Source organism: Littorina saxatilis, linkage group LG1 (genome assembly GCF_037325665.1).
Source record: "Littorina saxatilis isolate snail1 linkage group LG1, US_GU_Lsax_2.0, whole genome shotgun sequence".
NCBI lineage: Eukaryota > Metazoa > Mollusca > Gastropoda > Littorinimorpha > Littorinidae > Littorina > Littorina saxatilis.
This window is the reverse complement of record NC_090245.1, coordinates 46018152-46040470: the sequence shown is the minus strand read 5'-3', so window position 1 is coordinate 46040470 and position 22319 is coordinate 46018152. Positions and strand designations below refer to the sequence as shown.

Sequence of the window (22319 nt, the reverse complement as noted above, 5' to 3'; positions counted from 1 at the left end):
TGATTAGTAACTTGCTACTTGCATGTTGCCTTATCCGCATTTTGTGTGTGCTAGCGTTCAGTATATCTTACATGGGTGTTTAGTACAAGCATGTCTGCAATTGTTTATGCATGATTGTTCGTTTAAACGCAACATGGAGATTAATTCCTGTTTTATACTGGGCAATACAACTGTCTCTTTCCAAGTTTTTACCCGTCTGCATGTGCATGAGTTTGCATTATTATTGTTCACTCATGGGTATGCATGTGCATACTGTAGAGGGAATAATACACAACACTGATGTTTTTCTCTTGTAGTTAAAATGATATGTCACAATTCGCACGTGAAATTCACAAATCAGCGTGTTTCTGCTCTTGAAGAATGTGCTCCCACTACACATAACATTTCACACACTGCCTGCATACCTTATGGTGCGAGCAGACACTTTCCTCATTGGGTCCATTTCTCGCACGATACCATGGTCTGAGCGCCTGCAATCAAACCATATGCCAAGTTCATAATTCATTCTACACACTATTCTAGGAATATTTAACAAAGGCTAATACATTTCATCAAAACATACCCAAGAAGGCACAAACATTGGAGTCTGAAATCTCCGTTTTTACTGAAAGAATAGATGGGGGTTCTGTATACCACACAAAGCCTCAGTGAGATCCATGGGTAGCGAACCAATGAGTTTGAAAATTATTATTCTTAGTCAAATAAGCCCTTAAAAATAAATATAAAGAGCAGCTGACAGACATCACATACATGCCTATATAATCATACTCCAACATTTTCTCAAGGGATTTGCACATATCCCCAGAATGGGCCCTTGGGCTCTGAAATGTATGTAAAATTGTAAATTTACGTAAAAATCACACTTGTGAAGACAGTATCCTGGACTTACTTGAGGTAAGACTCAATGAACAGTGCCAGGTTCTGGGCGTTGATAGATTTGACGTAGTCCTGGAAGCATGCAATCAGGTCGTGGCTTTCCCAGCGCGTTTTCTGCAACAGACAGTGTAATTTCTGTATTACTGTTTGTCACAAAAGCTTGTGATGATACTTTTTTTTGCAAAATAAAAGATAAGACAGAATGGATGATGGATAAAGAGACAGAAACAGAAAGGAGAAACGTATTTAAAAATATTAAAAACAAAAAAGAAAGAAACCACTGGATGGCAGAGAAGAACTCAAAACCCAGGGCTTTATTTCGAAAGGATAATGGATTTAGGCTCAGCCTAATCTTCTAACCTGCCCTAACCATGTAGAGCATAAATGAAAATGTAAGCAAAAGTCTGTGTGTACCCACACCGTCAGAAAGAAAGGCAGAAGGCCACACATAACTGAGCAACAGCAAACTGCTTTATCTACATGGTATGCAGAAATCGAAAAACAGATAAGACAGCCAACGTTGCCAAAAGCGACTTTCTTGAAAACATTTCTGAAATAAGTTTATTATCTGTACGAATCATAAGGGTTTGTCCGTCCACTTAAAAAGACCGCTTGGTCGAAGTACAGTGAATGTAACTTTTTTTTTGTGGTCATGAATTAAACATTCCAATAACATACCATTCTTGTTTTTTTGATTTGACATGATTTTACATAAAGAATATGAAAACAACATTCAAGCAGCAACAGGGCTCTCTCTTTCCACCTGAGAGATGATAATAAATGAAAGTGAAGGCAGTAAACATTTCGTGTAAACATTCTCACCTTTCCAAACCAGTGCCAGAGCAGGTATTCCTCCGTGAAGTTGGTCAGCTGACCGCTGAACAGGTACCAGGAATTCATCTGTCAAACATGTAATTTGAAGGTCTACATTTGTTACTGGAACTACACTCAAAGTAAAACGTCAACCAACATTTTAAAACAAGTGTACATTATTCACCAAAAAATAGTACTCCCTGTACAGTCAACTAGTAAAGACCCATTGAAAGTTTCATAACAATTCTAACTCATTTACCCAAAAAAGAAGTCAAACAGTAAAAAGCTATATACAATTTCACAAAAATTGTCAATTATTTTTTTATTCCTTCCTCTATCTATTTTACCAAAGAATACCTCTGATGAAAGGCCACCTGCACTGTTGGAACAATTTTGGTTGGTCAAAAGAGTTTCCATTTTAGCAGGTATCCCTGCAGCATCCTTATAATTATGATCACATGTCACATCAAATCAAACACTCATTTTAAATTCTATATGTAATAAAAGTGAACCGGATGCGACAGTTCATCAACCTGCATTACACAACTTTCTCATGTTATTTTCTAGTCTCTGTGTTACAGAACATTTCCGGTATTATATCATTTTAGTGCGACAAGCGCTTAGAACTGTACCCACGGAATACGCGCTATATAAGCTTCCTATTGATTGATTGATTGAGTGTGTCCGACAATAACGGAAACAATTGCATTTGACAGGATTTTGTATTAAAATAAAAGCTATTACTTTGTCGTGTCAACATAGTTGGACCCGTTTCCAAGACTAAGTGATCAGATTCCATTTCAAGTATTTTTCTTGCCTTTTGGTGGCCTGCTTTGCAAAACACGATTTCAGCAATTCTTTCGACTCTTCACATTGATTGAGCACAAAATGAACTATGTGAAGAAAGCAGACACCTGTCACAAGAAAAGTTGTTACCTTCTGGTATCCCCATTCAATCCAACCAGCCTGACTGGCAGTGGCGTTGACCAACACAAGGGAGTCCACTCTGTCGTGGTGAGCCAGCTGGAAAAAAACCGAACAGCAATGATATAGCAGATCCCTTTCTTTCATTTGCGTACAAAGTCACATCAGTTTAAAGCTTTCTATTCCCAGCTCACGTACCTTTGAACAATTTGCTGATCAGAAATTTAAAGGAAACATGAAAAAGAACATAAGCTGTATGCACACACCTGTCTCTGTGTAAATAGCAACAGAATTTAGTTCACCAGGTCTACTCTTAAACCAAACTGCTCCCTGGAAATCAGGTAAACATGTAAAAGTTTTACGGTGCATACCTAACGTACTTTCGGGACAATAAGGCGCAACATTTTTCCTCAGCTTTGACCCCTGCGCCCTAATGACCAGTATTGCCCTGTGTATGGCTAAAGAACAATACACATGTTCCCACATTGCTATACAAAGAAACATAAAACTCCCTCTCTAGTGATATGCATGTTTCTGCTACTATGACCCTGGCAAAGTTTTCTCTCAGACATCAAAGGCGGCTGTTTCATAGTGAAAAACTCGGTCATTGACCCGGGGTCAGAAGGTCAGCGTCTGTAAACTAGGGGAGGCAGCTGATCTCAACTGAAAGGTATGTGTCATTGACCTGAGCCACATCACAAGGCCAACTAGCTATTACAATGCAGTATCTTTGATCTCACCGCACATGTGGAGCAAAACAATTTCCACTCTGTATTTTTTCTTTGAGTTGCAGCCAATACACCGGAAGCGCCTACTGTGTGTATTTTCTCATTTAAACCTTAAAAGTGAGGGTTGCACCTTTTACAACAAAGCAACTTGCAGTCAAAGTGGATAATTACTCACCTCATAACGACTAAGAATGTTAGCTCCAGCACCAACTCCAAAACCAACGATACTTTTCAGCCTGCAGAAGAAAGAAAAACACAGACTTCAACTCTCAACAGTTAATGTCCTTTACTGCAATCTTCTAATGATGAAAAAGCTTCTGACACGCACAAGCACACACACACACACTTCCACGCACAAGGCCAACACTTAAAAAAGAATTTGTTTTGATCAAGACGTGTGGAAGTAATTTCTTTTTCATGTCCATAAATGCAGACGTTTTAGCATCTTCATATCATAATAAAGCCCAACTTTACTATTGATGAAATCATGCAAACAATTCACAACACAATTGTCTATGCCCTTGTACTTTCCAGTTAAAAGTTACAGAGGACATCCCCCCCCCCCCCCCCCCATCACCTTGACCCCAAAAAATCTAAGTAATTATGGTCTTAAAAGGGGTTGAGTCTTTAAATGGAGGGACATTTACAGGCAATTTACATTTTAAAAAAAAACAAGGGTCTTAACAGCGAGGTCTTACAAGGGGTTCCACTGGGGACCGAGTAGCTCACTTGACTTGTCATCCGGGGGTTCCACTGGGGACCGAGTAGCTCACTTGACTTGTCATCCGGGGGTCATGGGTTCCAATCCAGGTCAACTTTATGTGCCGACTCAGAGACGGTTACTATGTCCCACCCCCGTGTCATCACAGTGGCACATTAATGACCTTGGTCATTCTGCCATTAGTGCAGGTGGCTGATTACACCTAAACATCCACACACCTGGGTAGCCCGACTCTTGTTGCTGCTAGCTTTCCACCGGGAGGAAGAAACCCCAAGTTCCCAAAAATGAGATAAAACAGAAAATGAAATGTCCCTGCTTACCCATAATGCTCCACCACGCAGTGCACGCCCTCGGCCAGCTGGTCCATGGTGGGGTAGACAAACCTGCCAACAACACAACTCTCCTACATATCAACAACACATAATCAACTCGAACCACAGTGTAAGCTCTGTCCAGGCCACTTTTCGCTTAAACTACATCTATTTTGATCTTTTTTTCTTTTCCACATGTCTTCCCAAGCAAAATGCAGTCAAACATTCCCTAAAAGTTGCAGGATGATGAGCCACTCTGCAATCACCGTCTTTAGTCAAGTGAGTATATTTGTGCGAGTTAATAAGAGCAATTTTCGTTGAGGCACATTTACATTTTCAAAAAAAACTTCTTTTTTTTTACATTATAAAAGGTGCTTTGTGTGAACATGACAATAATTAAAATGTTGGGTAAGCCCAACTTTCTCTTGTCAATAAAAGGCTAATAAAATAAGTTGATAAAAACAAAACTCTCCACCTCTTGCCAGGTTATGGCCAAGTGATGATATTTTCTGTTACCACAAAGCACAGAATGTAAGGATCTTAAATAAACGTAAGGTAAATAAATAAGGCAAATAAAATAGGGTTAAAATATGCATTAAAAGAAATCGGGATAGATGTAAGGACACGATCACTCCTGAAAAGAAAAGAAATAGTCAACATGGCATAGCAATTAGAAGCAAAAAAAACCAAAACATACCACTGCAAAAGCCTACGAGAATGTAATCTGTATAACTGTGTGTCGGATGGAGGGAGAGAGAGAGAGAGAGAGAGAGAGAGAGAGAGAGAGAGAGAGAGAGAGAGAGAGAGAGAGAGAGAGAGAGAGAGAGAGAGAGAGAGCGAGAGCGAGAGCGAGAGAGAGAGCGAGAGAGAGAGATAGAAAACTACAACAGCCCAGGACTGTGTTTATGTCTACTGATGGTTGTTCAACATTTTGAAATGGATGTACATGTACTAAGAAAAAATGCCTCATCAGATACGGAAACAATAATTATTTTATTTTCTGAAATGTAACGCAGCTTTTGCACACCTCTATTGCATTTGGCTTTTATGCTTGCTGATCCCTCAAAGCTTTTGGGGCCAACAGCTCTTTATGCAAATGCCAAGGAAACATTTTATTGTGTACTATGGTAGAGAGCCATGAGATACACCTGTCTGCCTGACAATTTGCACAATAAGGTATTCTGTAGAAAGGTATTTCAGGAAAGATGAGAGCAATGTTTGACCGTTGCCAGTTTGAAAATCTGCAATGAAAGCGAAGGGCCTTTTCACTCTTTTATACTCAGCCTTTAAAGAGGTACACGTATACAAGTTTTTGCACCATGATTATCTACAGTCTCTGACCCCTGCCACAGCATTAACACTGCACTACTATGTAGCTTCATCATGCATCACCACACCAGTCAACAATATCATGCAGTTAGGATGAGCGTTTTTTTGTTTCATTCTCAGATGAATTAGTCTGACAGACTAGTCTTTTCTCACAATTAAATGTAACACACTCTAACATTCCTGAGACAAAAAAAGTCTATCAACAACACTCCAAGGAAGGATAATACACGCCTGAGCAACAAACATTTCATTTGCTGAAACAAAATCTGACGTGGCTGAGGCTAACACAGCAAATTCTTCCATTGAACAGACTAAAGCAGGAAAACAGCAAACCACGTAAGCCATGTGAATTGCCATAATAGAGACCGTTGTAAATCAATGTAGAACAGGCACGGTATTCAGCTGAAAGAGGTTTCCCTAAACGTTGATGATTTTCAACTTTTGAACATTTTCTGTCTTTTTCCTGAAGCAATTAAGCAAAACTAAAGCTTCGGGATTTTGTTTACTTTTGCTCATTTCCGCGAAATCGCAGGGATGTTCCATGCCTCGTAGAAGCAGTTCCCTAAACAGGAGAAATCGTTAACATTTTAAAAGCGGCTTGAATTTAAAAAGTTCTGGGTAATTACATGATGATAAAACTGCTGTGTTGACAAACATCAGGCTGATTAGTAACAGATCTAAAAGTATACTGCACTGAAACTTCTGCTTTGGGGCAGCCAGTACAAAATGTCACGACTGATGGTCATGATTATTACAAATGAAGATGTATCAAATTCAAAGGAAAGTGTAAACATACACAAGGGTTGGTGATTATAAACTGGAAACTTGCCACTGAATGAGTGCTTGTTTGCATCCCATTCCCAACTGCCCAGTTCTTCTAAAGCATTCTCACCCCACTGTTTATGTTTTAGATGATTGATAAAAAATAAAATAAAATAAAAAGTTGATTTTTCAAGTCCAAGGCAATGTCAATACAACATTTTTTCATGATGAGTTATTCTTCCCTGCAAAATAAAAAGTGCACTGTGTGAATCAATGACTCCGAGTAAATGTTTGAAAACCGAACCAAAAAGGGGATGGGGAGGGAGAGGGGCATACAGTAAGGCGAAAATAAGAGACACTGAAAAGAGAGACACGGAACATACCTGTTACCTAGAGATTCAGGGTTACCCAGCACATCCTGTCTGGGAACAGTGAGTCAACAGGCAAATGTTATGGCACAATGCACCACACAACCAAAACTCAACCAAACAGACAATCATGCTACAGCACAATCCTCTAAGGTTTACCATTCCACAACGGCAGCGAATCATTCCAGTCGTTAAATAAACATCTGGGGAGAATCAGTCCTCTAGCTTTTCATTCTAACAAATTGCAGTCAAACATTCCATCTATTTTCACTAATAAAAAGTCCTACCAATGGAGGAAGAAAGTGTTTTTTCAATACTGCTGCCAAAAAGAAATGTTAAGGCACAAGTAGTCTAAAGTAATATTCCATTCAAAGTATAAAAGTATTCAACAAAAAAACTACACTGGTCATACCCATCAAAATGTACTGCACACTGTCATGGCGTCCTCTTCCACTACATAAAAACTTGTAAAATACACTAGATACAAAATAACTCAGATCACTTACTCATTCATGCATTTGGTAATGATAAAACAACAGATGACAATGCCAAATGCCTACCACGTGGTAACATTACTAACAATCATTCAGGTGGTGAGTTCACAGATCATCACAGTGTTAATCGTGGGTTAGTAGAGTTCTAAAACATCATGCACAGAACGTTGTTTTACCCCAGTTCAACTGTTTTGTCTGCACACCTACCAGTAAATTAAAAGATATGATAATCATATATTTGACTTAATAGGTTATCTTAAAGGAACCCCAAATACCATGTCAGTATAGGGATACATGTGACTGTTATCTTACAAGTCACAAACACTGACTTAAGATCTCCAGTTCCACAGAATAAAGCCGGATATATATGAAGATATATAACATCAGAATATTGGGGAATTTATTTTGGGGGGGATACTCAAGCATAGTCTCATTATGCAGGATTTCTTAGTTACTTGTTCATCTTTTTCTGTTGTCGCTGGTTAGAAACTTCTCCGCTTGCTGTAAAACCTCGGACACATTTTCTCTGTTATACAAGTGAATGCTTCTGCTCTTGAACATGAAATGCAACAAGACAAAAACAACCGTGAACATGATCAGTTGTGTGAATGGGAACAGCATTAACTTTGGAACAGCACTTGAAACGGAGGCAGGGTAGAAAAGGTGAACATACTCAGGTTTAAGATGCAGTGCGCCTTCTTCCTGGCCCGGAGCGTTGACATGGTACACACAAAAACTACGCAGGAGGGGCTGCATCTCACCAAAGCTGAAGAATCCCTGAAAGCAGGTCACGTCTGCAACACACACAGAGTCACAAACACATGTGAGCACAAATGCATGCAAGCACACACATGCACATATACACACAAAATAGTCATTTTAAGATTTTCTTTTTGAACATTTCTTTGAGGCTTGAATTATCCCCACAAGATTGACAAATTCAATTTCCTTGGATCTGGTTCAAATTGAAAGGACCGAATTCTCCAGCAAAGAATAAGCTGTGAAAAAGAAAAGATGCAAATTTAAAGTATAAAAAAAACAAAATCTGCAACCTGAATAGGTAAAATGTCTGACTTATTCACTCTCTCAAATCATATTTTTCATTCCAAGTCTTGTCAAGAAAATAAGAACGGCCAACTCACGATTGAGTCCAATATCATGGAAGGTGAGAATGGCTTGCTTAGAGCGGTCTCCCTGGATAGCAACATGCATGTTGCCGTACGGTGTCTCGATGTCATCCTCCTGTGTACAGAACAACAAGGTCAGTCATTCCCTTTCTACACTATTGATCAGTTATTGGCTTATTCAAACAACTTTCACTGGCTTTCTGCAAGACACTAAAGAGACAACCACATGGTGTTTTCCTTACCAGTGACTAAATTCACATACCTACCTTCTACTTCAACTATAGCTTCGCCCTCTTCCCACCCCACCACACTTTTTTTTTTCCTTCTCTTCTTCCTTTTGAAAATCCAACTCCAACAATCAACGAGGCCTTCCTTCATCAACTCAGTCTTATATAAAATTGCTAGTGCTTAGTGAAATTACTTAAATGATTATGCAATAAGTTGATCTTAGTACTAGTGTTTTCATTTTATGTTCAATTAAGCTTTTTTTCATCGTGTGTTTGTGTTATTAGAAATGTGATGTGATGCCAAACGAAAAATGTCCATGTTTGTGTCAAATGAAAATGGACCTTAAAGTTTTCTTATCTTATCCTATCTTCACAGTCTTTGATGTATTTAATGCAGACAATATAAAAACCTCAACAGATTCCCACCTGAATGAGGATGGCCGTTGCATCGTTGGCAAACGAACGAGGCTTAGGATCGGTTGCCTCAATGCTGATCAGTTCAATGTCTGTCAGTTTCTCCATTGTGCGTCGCTATAAGTATAAGCAAACAAATTGTTTTACATAGTACCAAGCAACCCAAAATATTTATACATGTATATCAAACAAAATCAGGGTTCACAACATCAATTTAAGAAACTCACCAAATTCCAGTTTTGTAAATAATAACTTGGTTGTTTTTTCTGCAATGTTCTTACCTTTTAATTTTATGTATCTTTTCAGGATTTTAACATAATTTTGCCCTTTCTTTCTTTCTTTATTTGGTGTTTAACGTCGTTTTCAACCGTTCAAGGTTATATCGCAACGGGGAAAGGGGGGAGATGGGATAGAGCCACTTGTTAATTGTTTCTTGTTCACAAAAGCACTAATCAAAAAATTGCTCCAGGGGCTTGCAACGTAGTACAATATATGACCTTACTGGGAGAATGCAAGTTTCCAGTACAAAGGACTTAACATTTCTAACATACTGCTTGACTAAAATCTTTACAAACATTGACTATATTCTATACAAGAAACACTTAACAAGGGTAAAAGTAGAAACAGAATCCATTAGTCGCCTCTTACGACATGCTGGGGAGCATCGGGTAAATTCTTTCCCCTAACCCGCGGGGGGGATAAGAATATGTAATTTAACCAACATTTAATCACACTTCACATAACTCAATCATTTTTCTCAAATCTCTGAATGTTGTTTTAAAAGCTAAGCATTTGGTGCCTTTCAATAATAGTTGCAAACAAATAATACTGAACAAAATAATGTGTATACAACTCAAATATAAAAACCTACATACATTAAATGCTTCAAGTTCAACACACACTTATTCATTAATTACAGCTCATTTCACTCAATCATTTTAAAATGATCATTAAAAATTTTAAAACAGAAAAGACTGACCAACAAATGAACTAAAATCATTATTTTGTTAGAAGAACTATAGAACTAAACAGAAAAAAAGAAAAAAGGTTACAGTGCTGTCAATATCTAATAAAGAATAGTGTGTTGTTTTGTGTGTGCAGATTTTGAGAAAGTAAATGCTTTACGCACACACAAAAGTATTCAAACAAGAAAATGCATTTAAACCACCAGAGTTCTTTTAAGCAGCAAAAGCGTGAAAAATAAAGGATGCAAATTAGAAGAGAACAAGAATACAAGTGCAACCTGTACAAGTAAACTCCTCCTCTCGTCACCCGAGAACTATACCCTATCCTAAAAACACAAAGGAGGAAGATAACCAAATCCAAACAGTCGAAAGCAACCACCTCCACTTTTTCAATGTGCATGTAATTTGAAATTTAAACTGTCCCAACAAATTATTCCTGGTACGCACACACACACACACACATTCACACTTAAAGATCTAAACAAGTCACTTTGCATATAAAAAGTAATATATAAGTTTCTGCTTTTCCTTGGCAAATGGACAATACATTCCATTTTACATTTTCAACTTTCAATACAACAAACATACATTTTTGATCCTGGAATGCATGAGAGGCGCTTATGCTTTGACAAGATTATGTGGTAAAGGTACAAGTGTGTATACATGTATTATATTACTGATGTGAGTTAATCACACATCCTTGCCAGGAACAACACTTTCAAAGACTGTTCACATCTCATGTAACATGATTCTATTTCATTGTCTGTCACTATATTTTGCAACTCAGTCTTATCTGAAATAAATTAAATGACAAATCTCATTACTGTGCCTCTTGCCTCTTACACACAGTTGTGCAGCGTGACATTTCATTTGTACTGCCGTCACTCCTGCAAAGGGATTGTCTACTTTCATGCATTTCCTGGTCATGCTACGTCATTGTATTCTGGTGTAGCAAATCTGTGTACATAATGGCTACCCCTTTTCAGAACCCTAAAAAAAGCACTTAGCATTGTTTCACACTAACTTGTGCAAAATATGGAAAAGAACAACAGGGATTCAACGTTTTTTTTATACTACATTAAACCTTGAAACCCATACATGTATGAACAATTATAGGATGGACAACAGTTCTCAAATAACACTTCTGCTAAATCCATCAACACACAACAAAACCAAGTCCAAACATATGATACAGTATTCAACAATGATGCTATAAGTACAGATACATTTTGCATCAGTATCACTTACTTTCTCTTTTTCTCTCTTGTGTAAAGGCTTTCCTCAATTGAGCCCGAAGTTGACTTCGCAAGATCTTTTTACCACAAATGAAAATCAGTGCCAAAGCTTCATACAGCAAGCTTCGTGAAGTCGACTTCGCACAATTAATATAAGTCTTAAAGGGATACAGAAATGTCTCCAATGCAAAAATATTTATGCAGTGTAATCTCTCAAAATCAGATTATCAGTACACTCTTTCCCTTCCAAACATACCACCACTGCAACAAACCTAACTCTGTTTATCGCTGTCTTATACATATATATATATACCTAGACTCTAGAGTCTTCACTACTCAAGACAAGGCACAGATAGTGACTTCTATATTCGGACAATGGAACAATAATGCATGTCTGTATATTGTTGCTACATGTATGTATGCAATGGGACTGTTTAGTGCAATACATCAGGGGAGGGGAGGACAGCAGTAAAGTCTGCTTGTGACACCTGATGACAGATCGCCTGGTCTTGACACCACTGTTACACAGGCAAGGTAACAACAGGCACTTACTTGTCTAACAACACAGCCTGAAGGCATAGACTGTACCTGCAGTGTCAGTGACTTATTACTGAGAAAGTCTGTGATGCATGACCAGTGTATACAAGTTACAACTTTCATCCTGGCCTGCCTCTCTTAGTGAACAGGGCTGACTTGTCATTGTCACAGTATTTTTTCTTGTCAATTACCTTGAAAGGGTTCACTTGACTCTTCTTCTAGTCCACACACACACACCTAAAGTCAAAACTATCAAAAGTTCCTTTGCTCAAACATCAGTGTCTTCCCCTTCAGGTGTGGGTGTGATCTGACACTGTGTTTACCAGCTTATATGCAGCAGTTAATCTATTCATACATAGAGAATCTATGCGTTACTGATAGTCTAACACAGTGATACATCACATTCAAGTGAATTATTTAAACAATTTACAAAGCAGATACATGAACATATACAATGTCTAAAGTAACAAGCAATCAACGTTAAATATCTATCTTTAAATGGAATCTGTGCAGAGTTAGTAGGAACAGACATCACACAATCTGGGGGGGGGGGGGTTCAAAGAAAGAAAAAAACAACGTGCTACGCAGATCATGAGAATATAAATTATTTGCTAAACATAAAAAAGGTTATACCTGAATGTGTTCTCAGTCATTGTTTCAACAACCATGTACTCTCTCTATTTCATACTTTGAACCCCAAATTGTGATGTGAAGCTTCTAGGACAAGTCAACAATCTGCATGTAGTTTCTAAGCAATAAAGCCTAGGAGAACCTGCAGAAGCATATCCTTACATCTCTCAAAATTCAATTTGTGTGTGTGTGTGTGGGGGGGGGGGGGATGCTTTTGCTGTTGTTTTGTGTGCTTTTTTCTTAACTTTTTCTGTTATTCATCATCATAAATGATATTATCATGTTATCATGAAAATACTAATTTGCAACTGCTGAAAAAAAATCAGAGGGAAATTTAATTTCTTCAAACTTTCACGAAAATGTGGCCACGTTGTCTGCAAGTTCTACTATGTGCAATAGAAAGAATGCTGAAAGAGAAGCAGGTGCAGTATACAGATGCACAGTGGAGTAAATATAAAAAGGCACATGGATTGTAAGTTGGAAGCAAAGCTGGTAATAAAAGCGAAAAACAAAACGGAAACTGCAAAATAAGCAAAACTCTGCATAAAATAAAATGAAAAGAAAAAGTCCAAACAGAGAAAACTACAAGAATGTTTTGGCATGCTGACCTCAGCAGAGCTGGCATCCAAGAGGTGTTCAGTCTCCATTATTTAAGCAATTGTGTGTTTTACAAACCAATAAAATGCTGCAAACACAAATGATAACAGATTATAAGCAGAACATTCAATGAGAATTAGTCAAATCAAATTTCAAGAAACAAGGACTGGTGATATATTAGCACACCATGTACCAGAGACACTGAATTTCAACAAAATAAATGGATGCTTCCTATCACAACACAGTATATTTAATTGAATAAGAAACTGCTATCAAAGAAAGTTTCAAGCATAAACAAGGTCAAAGTGTGACTGAAAAAAATCACAAAGTTCTACAAACTAAAAGAAATGTTCAATCATGTGACAAAGTTTTAAAAAAAAGTGCAACTGCAAGTATCTATATTAAATCATTATATATATTCACTTTAAAGGGCAATAAAATATATCTTGCAAGTTATAAACACATTTTGAAGGGGTTGGCTTGGGCATATAATAAATTTATATTAATAATTATTATATCTATAGGAATACAAGGAAGAATGATATGGACAAATGGAATTTTTTGGGAGATGTCCTGTTATCAGAGGGGCTGACCCTATTATTTTCAACAAGCATTGCAACAGACTTGCTCTTGTACAAATTCTCTTCGGCAAATTCCATTTATACTAACAAACGAAACTAACCTAAACTATTCTCTTTAAATTGTTGCATTTTTAGCGAAGAACATTTGAGGATCAACAGCAAAATTTTGCAAATCAAGGACACTCAGCATGCACACATGCAATCTCCAGCATTAGTGAACATAATCAATATTCAACACAATCATGATGTTAGTTACATCATTGTTTACATTCACAACTAAGGATGTGACACTGGCGAGAGACAGGGAACCCAAACCTCTGGTCAAGATGATGTACAAATGTTATTATCGTGTTTGTACTGTTTGCTACATGGCAAATCTGCATTCATACAAATTTATCCGAATTGAGTAAGATAATTTTGAGCTATATTACTATTACTAATGACTCATTCGAGTCATTGAGTGGTTCACTGTACAGATTACAGTATGATTTATTATGTTGAAAATTGTGTAATCTTGACCGCAGTAAATATTATACGAGATTCAAACATTGCGCATGATATAAAAATCTAACAACGTGCTAAAAGTAAGATCCAATGTAAAGATTTATTTTTTTTATTTTTAAGATCCAATGTAAAGATGAAAGAACACTAGGTGACTACAAAATGAGCAGATGAGTTGTCATGAGCCACAACCATTATGTTAAGAATAAATAATGGTTACATTTATGCTTGATGAATCAAACCAGTTTGAGGACCCATGCTTTGATGAGTTTTTCCTCATTATTTTCATAAGTTTAACATAAACGGAGTGGCTCGGGAACCAGCGAGTCGGTTATGGAGCTCCCAGGCTCGAGAACCAGCAGTCACCGGTATCTAACAAAATAGACCTTCCTAGTTTCCCCTATCCTGGCAGGAATCCGTTCTTAGCTCAGATGTTACCAAACTGTGAAATGGTTCGTGAGGTCGCAGGTTCGAGCCCTGTCATCCCGTTTAATAGTATTTTTTTAGTATTTTTAAATCTTCTTTAACTCTCCTTTCTTTTATTTTGCTCTACTCTTCTTTATTGCAAAGCATTTCGGTGATCAACCTGAGATTGCAACAACAAAGCTCACGATTCACTGAATTTGTTCGCGAACCAAGCAACGTGAATCACTGGTCTGGGCCCGACGGCTAAACATGTAGAAAAAAAAGTATGGCTTCGCATAGAGTTACTTCGACTTATTTCTCTGTTTCGACAGAATCTCTGACATCTGCAAACCGCATCTCTCGCTTAGTCGCTAGGGTCGGTCGCTCATCAGTGATCGCGCTGTTGCCAAAATACAAGTCTTTCAGAGTCCAAAACTGATCTCCATTAATCTTTCTCCAAAAAAGTGAAAACCACAGTTCTTTGAATTAAAAATTTTAGTAATAAATTTTCATTTGATTAATATACTTACCCAACTCACATATAGCAATTAACTCTAGTTCAGTGCTGGTAACGCTGTACGCATCCCCTTGGTAACAAGGGAAGCCCCTCTAAAAAAAGAGTGACCAATACCCATAAGGCCATATTAATACATACTTCCGACTTCCGTATGCGCGCGCATACGCCGCCATATGCATCATTCCAAACGAAGCCCAACTCACTCCCCTTTTTTAGAAATCCACCCCCCACAGCGGGGAGGCGGGAGGGAATAAACGATGTGAGTTGGGTAAGTATATTAATCAAATGAAAATTTATTACTAAAATTTTTAATTAAATTACATATCTTACCCAACTCACATATAGCAGATTGCTACTATAGGTGGAGGGCACTTAACCCAATCAGGAATTGAGAATCTGTCCTGCCGCTAACAGAGCAGGTAACCCAGAAACACATCCTATCTCAATGCATAGGCATCTCTGAGATAAACACCAATGAAAAACCTTTCAATAAAGCCAGCAAGCCGACTCAAGAACACAGTTCTGCCAGGAGACCAAATCGAAGAACAGCTAGAGTGGAAGCCCAATCTCTTGCCCCGTGAGGCCTAGCTGTAGTAAAGGGCAAAACTGCCCTGACATCCCCTGCCTGACTCTGCCACCATACATAAACTTGTCTAACTATGGTGGAGACCCAATTGGCTAACACTACTCTCGAGATGTCTTTAAAGCGCACCAAAACGAGTGAGATAAAAAGAAGTTCCTGAGATTCCGATCTAGTGTGCAGAGTCCTTAACGGAAAACTGTGGAGGACTATAACCGTACAAAAATGTACATCAGAATCTCCAAGAGCCATAAAAATGCTCAAGAAAGGAATATAGAGTCCGTGCTGTTTGAAGGGATACCTGAACACTGTGGCAGTCCATATAGGCAAGGTTGACCTCAACAAGTCATTACCCCTACCAAAGTTGAAAGGCATTCTTTCTTCCTTTATATAAATTAATCAGTGTTTAACGTCGTATATAACCGTTCAAGGTTAAAGGGCGACGAAGCAGAAAGATAAGAACAAGAGCCCTTAGATTTAATGATCTCAAGCAATCCGTGCAAGCCAGAAAAAATCTTCAAAACTCGAACAGACCAAAAGGCTAAATATGGCTCTAGGGGAGCCAAAATAGTGATTAAGATTTGAACGGTGAATCAAAGTTGGTAACTCCAGATTCCGCTAATATGCCAGAAAACCCAAAAGAAACCTAAGTGCCATAGATCAGTCTTTCTCCGAAAATCTGTCTATAGCAAAATTAGCAGAAAAAACACTTACTCCCACTTCTCACAGAAGCTACCCGAGTAAGCATGCCCGATTTCCGTGTTGATCAGCAAGGCTAGTTAAGTAAAAGAGTCAAAGAATCCAATCACAAAAACCCTAAAACTAGGAGCAAAGTCCAAGAAAGGACTGAAGATCAGCTTTCAGCAAGCCTAAAGTAGGCCCTCTTAAACTTGCTGGTTATAAAGCCACCAAGAGAAAAATTAGCACCGAGCTGTCTCAGTAAAACTGATATCACATAATGTCTTAAACAAAGACGTGGGAGAAAAAGAACGGAAAGCCAAAATAGGTGGCTCGCCACCTTCATTGTACCGAGAGAAGAGGAGTTCTATCCGTTAAAACATAAGCCATCTGTTCCACGCCAGACAACAAGACAAGTACCAGTCCAGAGTTGACGGGCAGAAGAGCCCGAGCAACTCAAAAATATCCTACAGTAGACACCCGTGAGAAACGAGTGTGAGCAAAACCGGAGCCCTCTTGCCAGCCTAACGAGGTCTGGCAACCCAAAAAGAACGGGCCCAAACTGTGCGACCAGCAGGCCGCTCAAAGTAAAACAAGAGTAAAAATTTCCATGCCCGGCAGTCGGGCGACGAAGATAAGCAAAAGGCGATAGTACCAAAAGGCAAAAACTCATTAATAGAAATTTCTCCCATTCCCCCGAAGGAACAAAAACACGTGGTCAAAGAGAGTCTGCTCCAAGTGGCCATTTGGCCGACAGACTTAGAGAGTCCGCCCAGTCATAGAGACTCTCATGAAGGTACTTCGCTGCTAAAAAGATCTCGTGATGGTAAAACCACCAAAACCTCTCATGATCCGTGAGGAAGCGATAGGGAGTGAGAGACCCCCTTTTCTTGATGAGAAAAGCCCCCTGTGGAGTTGTCTGCTTGAAACAACACATGTTCCAACCCTTTGTTCTATTGCTTAACACCCAACAGACCACAAAGGGTCCTATAAAAGCTGAGAAGCCTTAGACATCTAATGTGCTCCAGCCCTGCACTCCCAGTTACACCTGGAGCAAAGGACTTCTATCAAGGGCCGCTTGCACAATTTCCAAGAGATCCAAAAACGGCTCAACAAACGCATGACTTAGAAAAAAGATCAGAACCCTGAAGCTCTGAAATACCAAACGAACCATGAAAGAGAACCAAAAAGGGAGGCCCCCGTGTCTCCCCCCACAAAGAGGGAAACCTAATCCCCCCCAGCCGCTGTGTTAAACACAAAGGCGAAAGAAGAGTGATGCCGAGAACTAACTTCCAGTTGACATAACTGCCGCAAGTGTGAAAGAAAGCGTGCTTTTGTGTGCCTACCAACACCCACCGCTAACTTGCCTCAGGGGGAAGAAAGGTGGATATTAGACACAGAACCCTGCCACGAACGCGAGGGTAAGGAGACAAAAGATAAAGTCGAGAACGGCGAGCCTGAAGCCTTTATTAGAAAACAATAAAAAGCCAAGGCCTGCCGTGCGCTTTCCTTCTGCAGTGAGCTTTTAAGATAGAGAAGAATCCCTGTGCATAAAAGCGAACTCACAAAGAGGAACCTTCAAGAAAAGAAGAGATAAAAGTCTCGCCAAAAGAACAAACCTTTTTGAAAGAGACCTACACCCAGGCTAAAAGCAAAGCTACATCCTTCGTATCCGCGTCCTGACGGAACACAAAAACATCCAGATAGGACGTAACCGCGCACGAGAGAGCGCAGAAACGAGATTTGTTAAAAGCGGTAAATGTAAAGGAGTGCGGCCATAATGAAACATAGCCAGGAGATCCTTGTTCTGACAGAGAGACAGTCACTCCTTGCTATTAACATCCAGACGGATGTTCGCCAATTCCGGGGAACCCGGTGGCGGTTCCGTAGAAAAAGCAAACGAATAAACTACGTTCTTAAGCTTGGAGTAAACCGAAGCCTACGGATAGCGATCAGCGCGTGACGCGCTGCTTGAGCAGATGACGCAAGCTAAAGCCCCGCCACCGCAGGAGCTAAGCCGAGCGTTGCCCACAAAGGAAGTGGTAACAAAGGAGCCTCAATTGTGAAAAAACAAATTTCACAAGCCCAAACGACCCCAACAGAGAATCCAAGAACATAACGTTCTAAGATTCCCTTAAAAGGCTCAGGTCAGCTGAAAATGCGCAAAACGCGGCAAAGCTGAAGTATGAGCTTCCCCCTGAGATGCCAACAAAGGCAGAGATGGGGGAAAAGCATCGATTGAGTTCGCAAATTGATCCTAAGAAGGAGCAAGACACGCCAAAAAAGATGGAGGAGAAAAGGCAGATGACAATGCTACCGCTAACCCTACAGGGAAAAAGCGCGTAGTAACCTCTGCCATCCATGTAAACAAAGATGGCAGCTTCGCTGAAAGTCAACAAAGAGGCGTCTCCATCTGCCCCAGAAGCTTAGTCTTCCAAATCCTCATCATCCTGTACAGTGGTATTCTAACCATCTACAAAAGGATGAGAGCCGGAACCAATCCCGAAAAAGCAACAATTGCCAAAAGGGAAAGGTTCGGAACAAATTACCCAAAAGCCGGAACTCCGAAAGGATATTCCATCCACCTGCCTCATACCAGCTGAAAGCCTGGAAAAGGAAGTGCATTTAGCCTGAGTAACAGCAGAGGAACCGCAACAACGGAACCGAAAGCCGAAGACTGATGAGCGCCAACTACCAACACCCCAGTGTTAACGGCAGAAGGCCAAACCATCCTGAAACCGGAAGCCACAGCCGCAAAAGCGTTAGCAAAATCGGCCACGGATTGGCAAATATCAGAACCAACCGGATGCCTAAACATGCACCAGAAGATCCTATTGTACCTTGAAGCCGCTTAAGCCCCCAGTGCCACTGCACTTGACAGCCTAAACGGCAATTTGAATTCAGTGCAACCACCCCTGCGGAAGCACCGTCTTCTGAACAGCCGACTGACACTCCCGTGCCCTCCGGAAGCTGACCCCCTGCTTGACTCCCATAGTCAAACAAAGAGCCAGCTATACTGTTCTCTTCCTGCCCCCCGGGCGGAAGCGAAAGACGCACACCCGTACCACAATCTAAAGAAGCGGTTGGTTGCGCAAATCTTCCGTTCGCTCTCCAAGGTTCCTAACCGCCACCGACCTGCTGCCAATGCAGTCAGAGCCAGCCTCAGCTTCGGAACTTTCACCCACAAAGCCAGAGCCCGGAGTTACTTTCTCTTGGAGACGCTCTACCCTTTCCCCGGAGAACCCGGGTACTTGGGTAGAAAACATACCTTTAAACTGGTGTGAACCACCGGGAACCGGAACACAGGCCACAAGCGAAGGCGTGGTCCCATCATCCCATTCCGCATGAACATCAGCCTGAGACACAGTAGCAGACGGCGCAGGCGAACGTTGGCATCAGACGAAACCCCCGTCACACCGGCAGCGAACGCATCTCCGCCCGCGTGGAAGCGATAACCCCCGCCAAGGAAGAAACCTGTGAACTTAAAGAGAGCAACAATGTCGCCACGTCCGCAGACGCACGACCGGGAAACACATAAACCAAGGAAGCCTAAGCGGGCTTATCCACAGGAGAAACCTTGTCTAAAGGTTTAGCCGTCCAAAACGGAGTAGGAGGCATGACGACCAAAACATCGGTAATTTTTTGCAAAGACAGTACATGAACCGAAACACAAGCCTGTCCGGAAGCCTTTGCTTTCCCAGGTGTTAACTTTGTCGGCGGAGAACCAGCAGTTACTCATTTAGACAACTGCCGCTTCTTGGCGTTAACCGCCATGACCAAAAACAACTCACGAAAAATTTTGTAAACAAGAAAATTTCACAAGTTCAATTTAAGGTCAAAAACGCCCACAAACACAAGCAAAAAACAGAAAGATCTCACCTCAACATGAAGAGACGATAAGACAAGCAAGAAGATACCAAGAGGTAAGTGACCAAGTCCGTAGACGAAGTGACAGATGGCTGAACACAGCCAGAGCGTACAAAAACACGACCAGTCCCACTGCTCGCTGAGTATGGAATGATGCATATGGCGGCGTATGCGCGCGCATACGGAAGTCGGAAGTATGTATTAATATGGCCTTATGGGTATTGGTCACTCTTTTTTTAGAGGGGCTTCCCTTGTTACCAAGGGGATGCGTACAGCGTTACCAGCACTGAACTAGAGTTAATTGCTATATGTGAGTTGGGTAAGATATGTAATTTAATTGAAACTTTATAAGAAAATCTTAGTGAACGACCTATCGGACCTCGAAACTTGAAATAAAGGTAGCTTGTGGAGAGTGCCTGTCCCTGAGCCTGGGGGCTCAGTAACCGACTCGCCGGTTCCTGAGCCTTGGGACTTCGTAAATGACTCAACAGTTCTCCAGCCTAACATAAATAAGTGTGTGTGTGTCACTGTGTCAGTGTGTGTGTGTGGTGACTTCTAGTAAATCTATGTCACATGTGTGTCTTTCACTTTCAGTCATCCCAAATCTTTCTGGATCAGGATGCCCACTATAGTTGTTGCTCGTGGGGTATATAACACAGGACCCGATTCCAGCTATATACAATGAAAAATCTTTATCTCAAGATTTATGTAAATTTTGTGTGTACACAATTATTTTCTCACAAAGCATATAATTATAACTCGGTTCACAATCAAAAACCATTCGAGCCTCAGGCCCACTACTAACCTAAGACAACTTATTTCATGGTTCAAAGTTTGCTGTGTTTCTCTTTTAGTTTTAGTTTCAATATTATAAGATGTTTGGTGGCTTGTTGACAGACCCGCTTTTTTGTTGGTCCAAGGGGACCATATCGTCTTTTGTTTCATCTTTATCGACCAAGGCCGAAGGCCGCGGTTGATAAATATGAGACAAAAGGCGATATGCTCCCCGAGGACCAACAACAAAACGCTGGTCTGACGACAAGCCACCAAACATCGTTTTTGTCATCATTTTGGTTGTGCAACAAAATGCACAATAACCCACAGGGAGACGAATTTTTAGAATCCAACTCCGGGCCACAAAGCATCGTCACAGTAGCTTGAGATAACACGTCAACCTTGTATGTGACGTCAAACGTAGCTTGTTGACGCTTTTCTTCCAGTCTGAAAATGTACAGAGCTGCGATCATACGTGTGAGTTCAGTAAGTGTTGAGCATATTTCTTTTCTTTTTAAGTGTTTATGACTTTTCGTTGTGGATTTTGCGATTACAGAGATAAGTTGCAAATTGACCATGAGTCGCCGCGGTAATTATCAACATTGATTGGGTCTTTGAGAGTGAATGCTTACAATCGTTGTCCTCGGAAACACAAATCCAAAGCAGCGATGGTTCCACACATCAAACAATCGGCCTGATTGGCTTTTACTTTGACAATCCACGTTTCACCTGAAAGCTCAAACCCATTCACCACCTCGATTTATTGCATGGGGAACTTGAGATTTATTTCCCAGGTGTTTGTGAATGAAAACTCGTGAAAATGATGACAACATATGATATGTATCGGTCGACTAGCAGCAACAGTAAAGAGAAGATCACATTCAGTGCACAGCTTCATTGAACAGTGTAGCTCGGACTTAAGTGTCACCTTCTGCCTTGACTCACTGAGTGTGTGGTGATTTGGCCAAGTAAGGGTTCTTTACTCTTTAGGCTGTATTAGTTTCAGTTTTTTTGGTCATTTAGTGTTTCAGTTACAATCTCTAAATCGTATTAGATCATCTCCATTACATGACATTTACACAACCATCAATTAAAGCACAAAGCTATTGAACTGTGGCTGATGTTTGCAAGGATACCATTCGGTACATTATTCAGTTTAGCTTCGCATAGTATTTAGTAATCCACTTCATGAATGCTCTATAATCAGAAGACGCAGAAAGACAAACCTTGACTTGAGGATTGCAATCAGAAAATTTCTTCTGACGTCTTGAGAAATAAACACTAGACAATTTACTTATCAAAAAACTAATTTTGAGAACTACCAACACGTACTTTACGGCCAGACTTCTGGGTAGAAA

General features: G+C 40.1%; 1 protein-coding gene across 3 annotated transcripts in view; it reads right to left on the bottom strand.

The window, feature by feature from the left end:
• The window catches only part of LOC138971230 (protein NDRG3-like), a 30008-nt gene that overhangs the window by 7579 nt on the left and 110 nt on the right, over window positions 1-22319 (bottom strand). Inside the window, exons 2-12 of one of the 3 annotated variants that reach the window (XM_070343921.1) lie at window positions 13070-13146; window positions 9107-9211; window positions 8469-8568; window positions 8000-8120; window positions 6848-6886; window positions 4383-4445; window positions 3517-3577; window positions 2626-2712; window positions 1699-1776; window positions 890-990; window positions 405-470 (exon numbers count right to left, since the gene is read on the bottom strand). In XM_070343921.1, the coding sequence (XP_070200022.1) occupies window positions 405-470; window positions 890-990; window positions 1699-1776; window positions 2626-2712; window positions 3517-3577; window positions 4383-4445; window positions 6848-6886; window positions 8000-8120; window positions 8469-8568; window positions 9107-9211; window positions 13070-13108 (860 nt within the window). In that variant the 5' untranslated portion in view covers window positions 13109-13146. The remainder of the gene's footprint in view (window positions 1-404; window positions 471-889; window positions 991-1698; window positions 1777-2625; window positions 2713-3516; window positions 3578-4382; window positions 4446-6847; window positions 6887-7999; window positions 8121-8468; window positions 8569-9106; window positions 9212-13069; window positions 13147-22319) is intronic. The other 2 variants (XM_070343930.1, XM_070343936.1) reach the window with 2 other exon arrangements.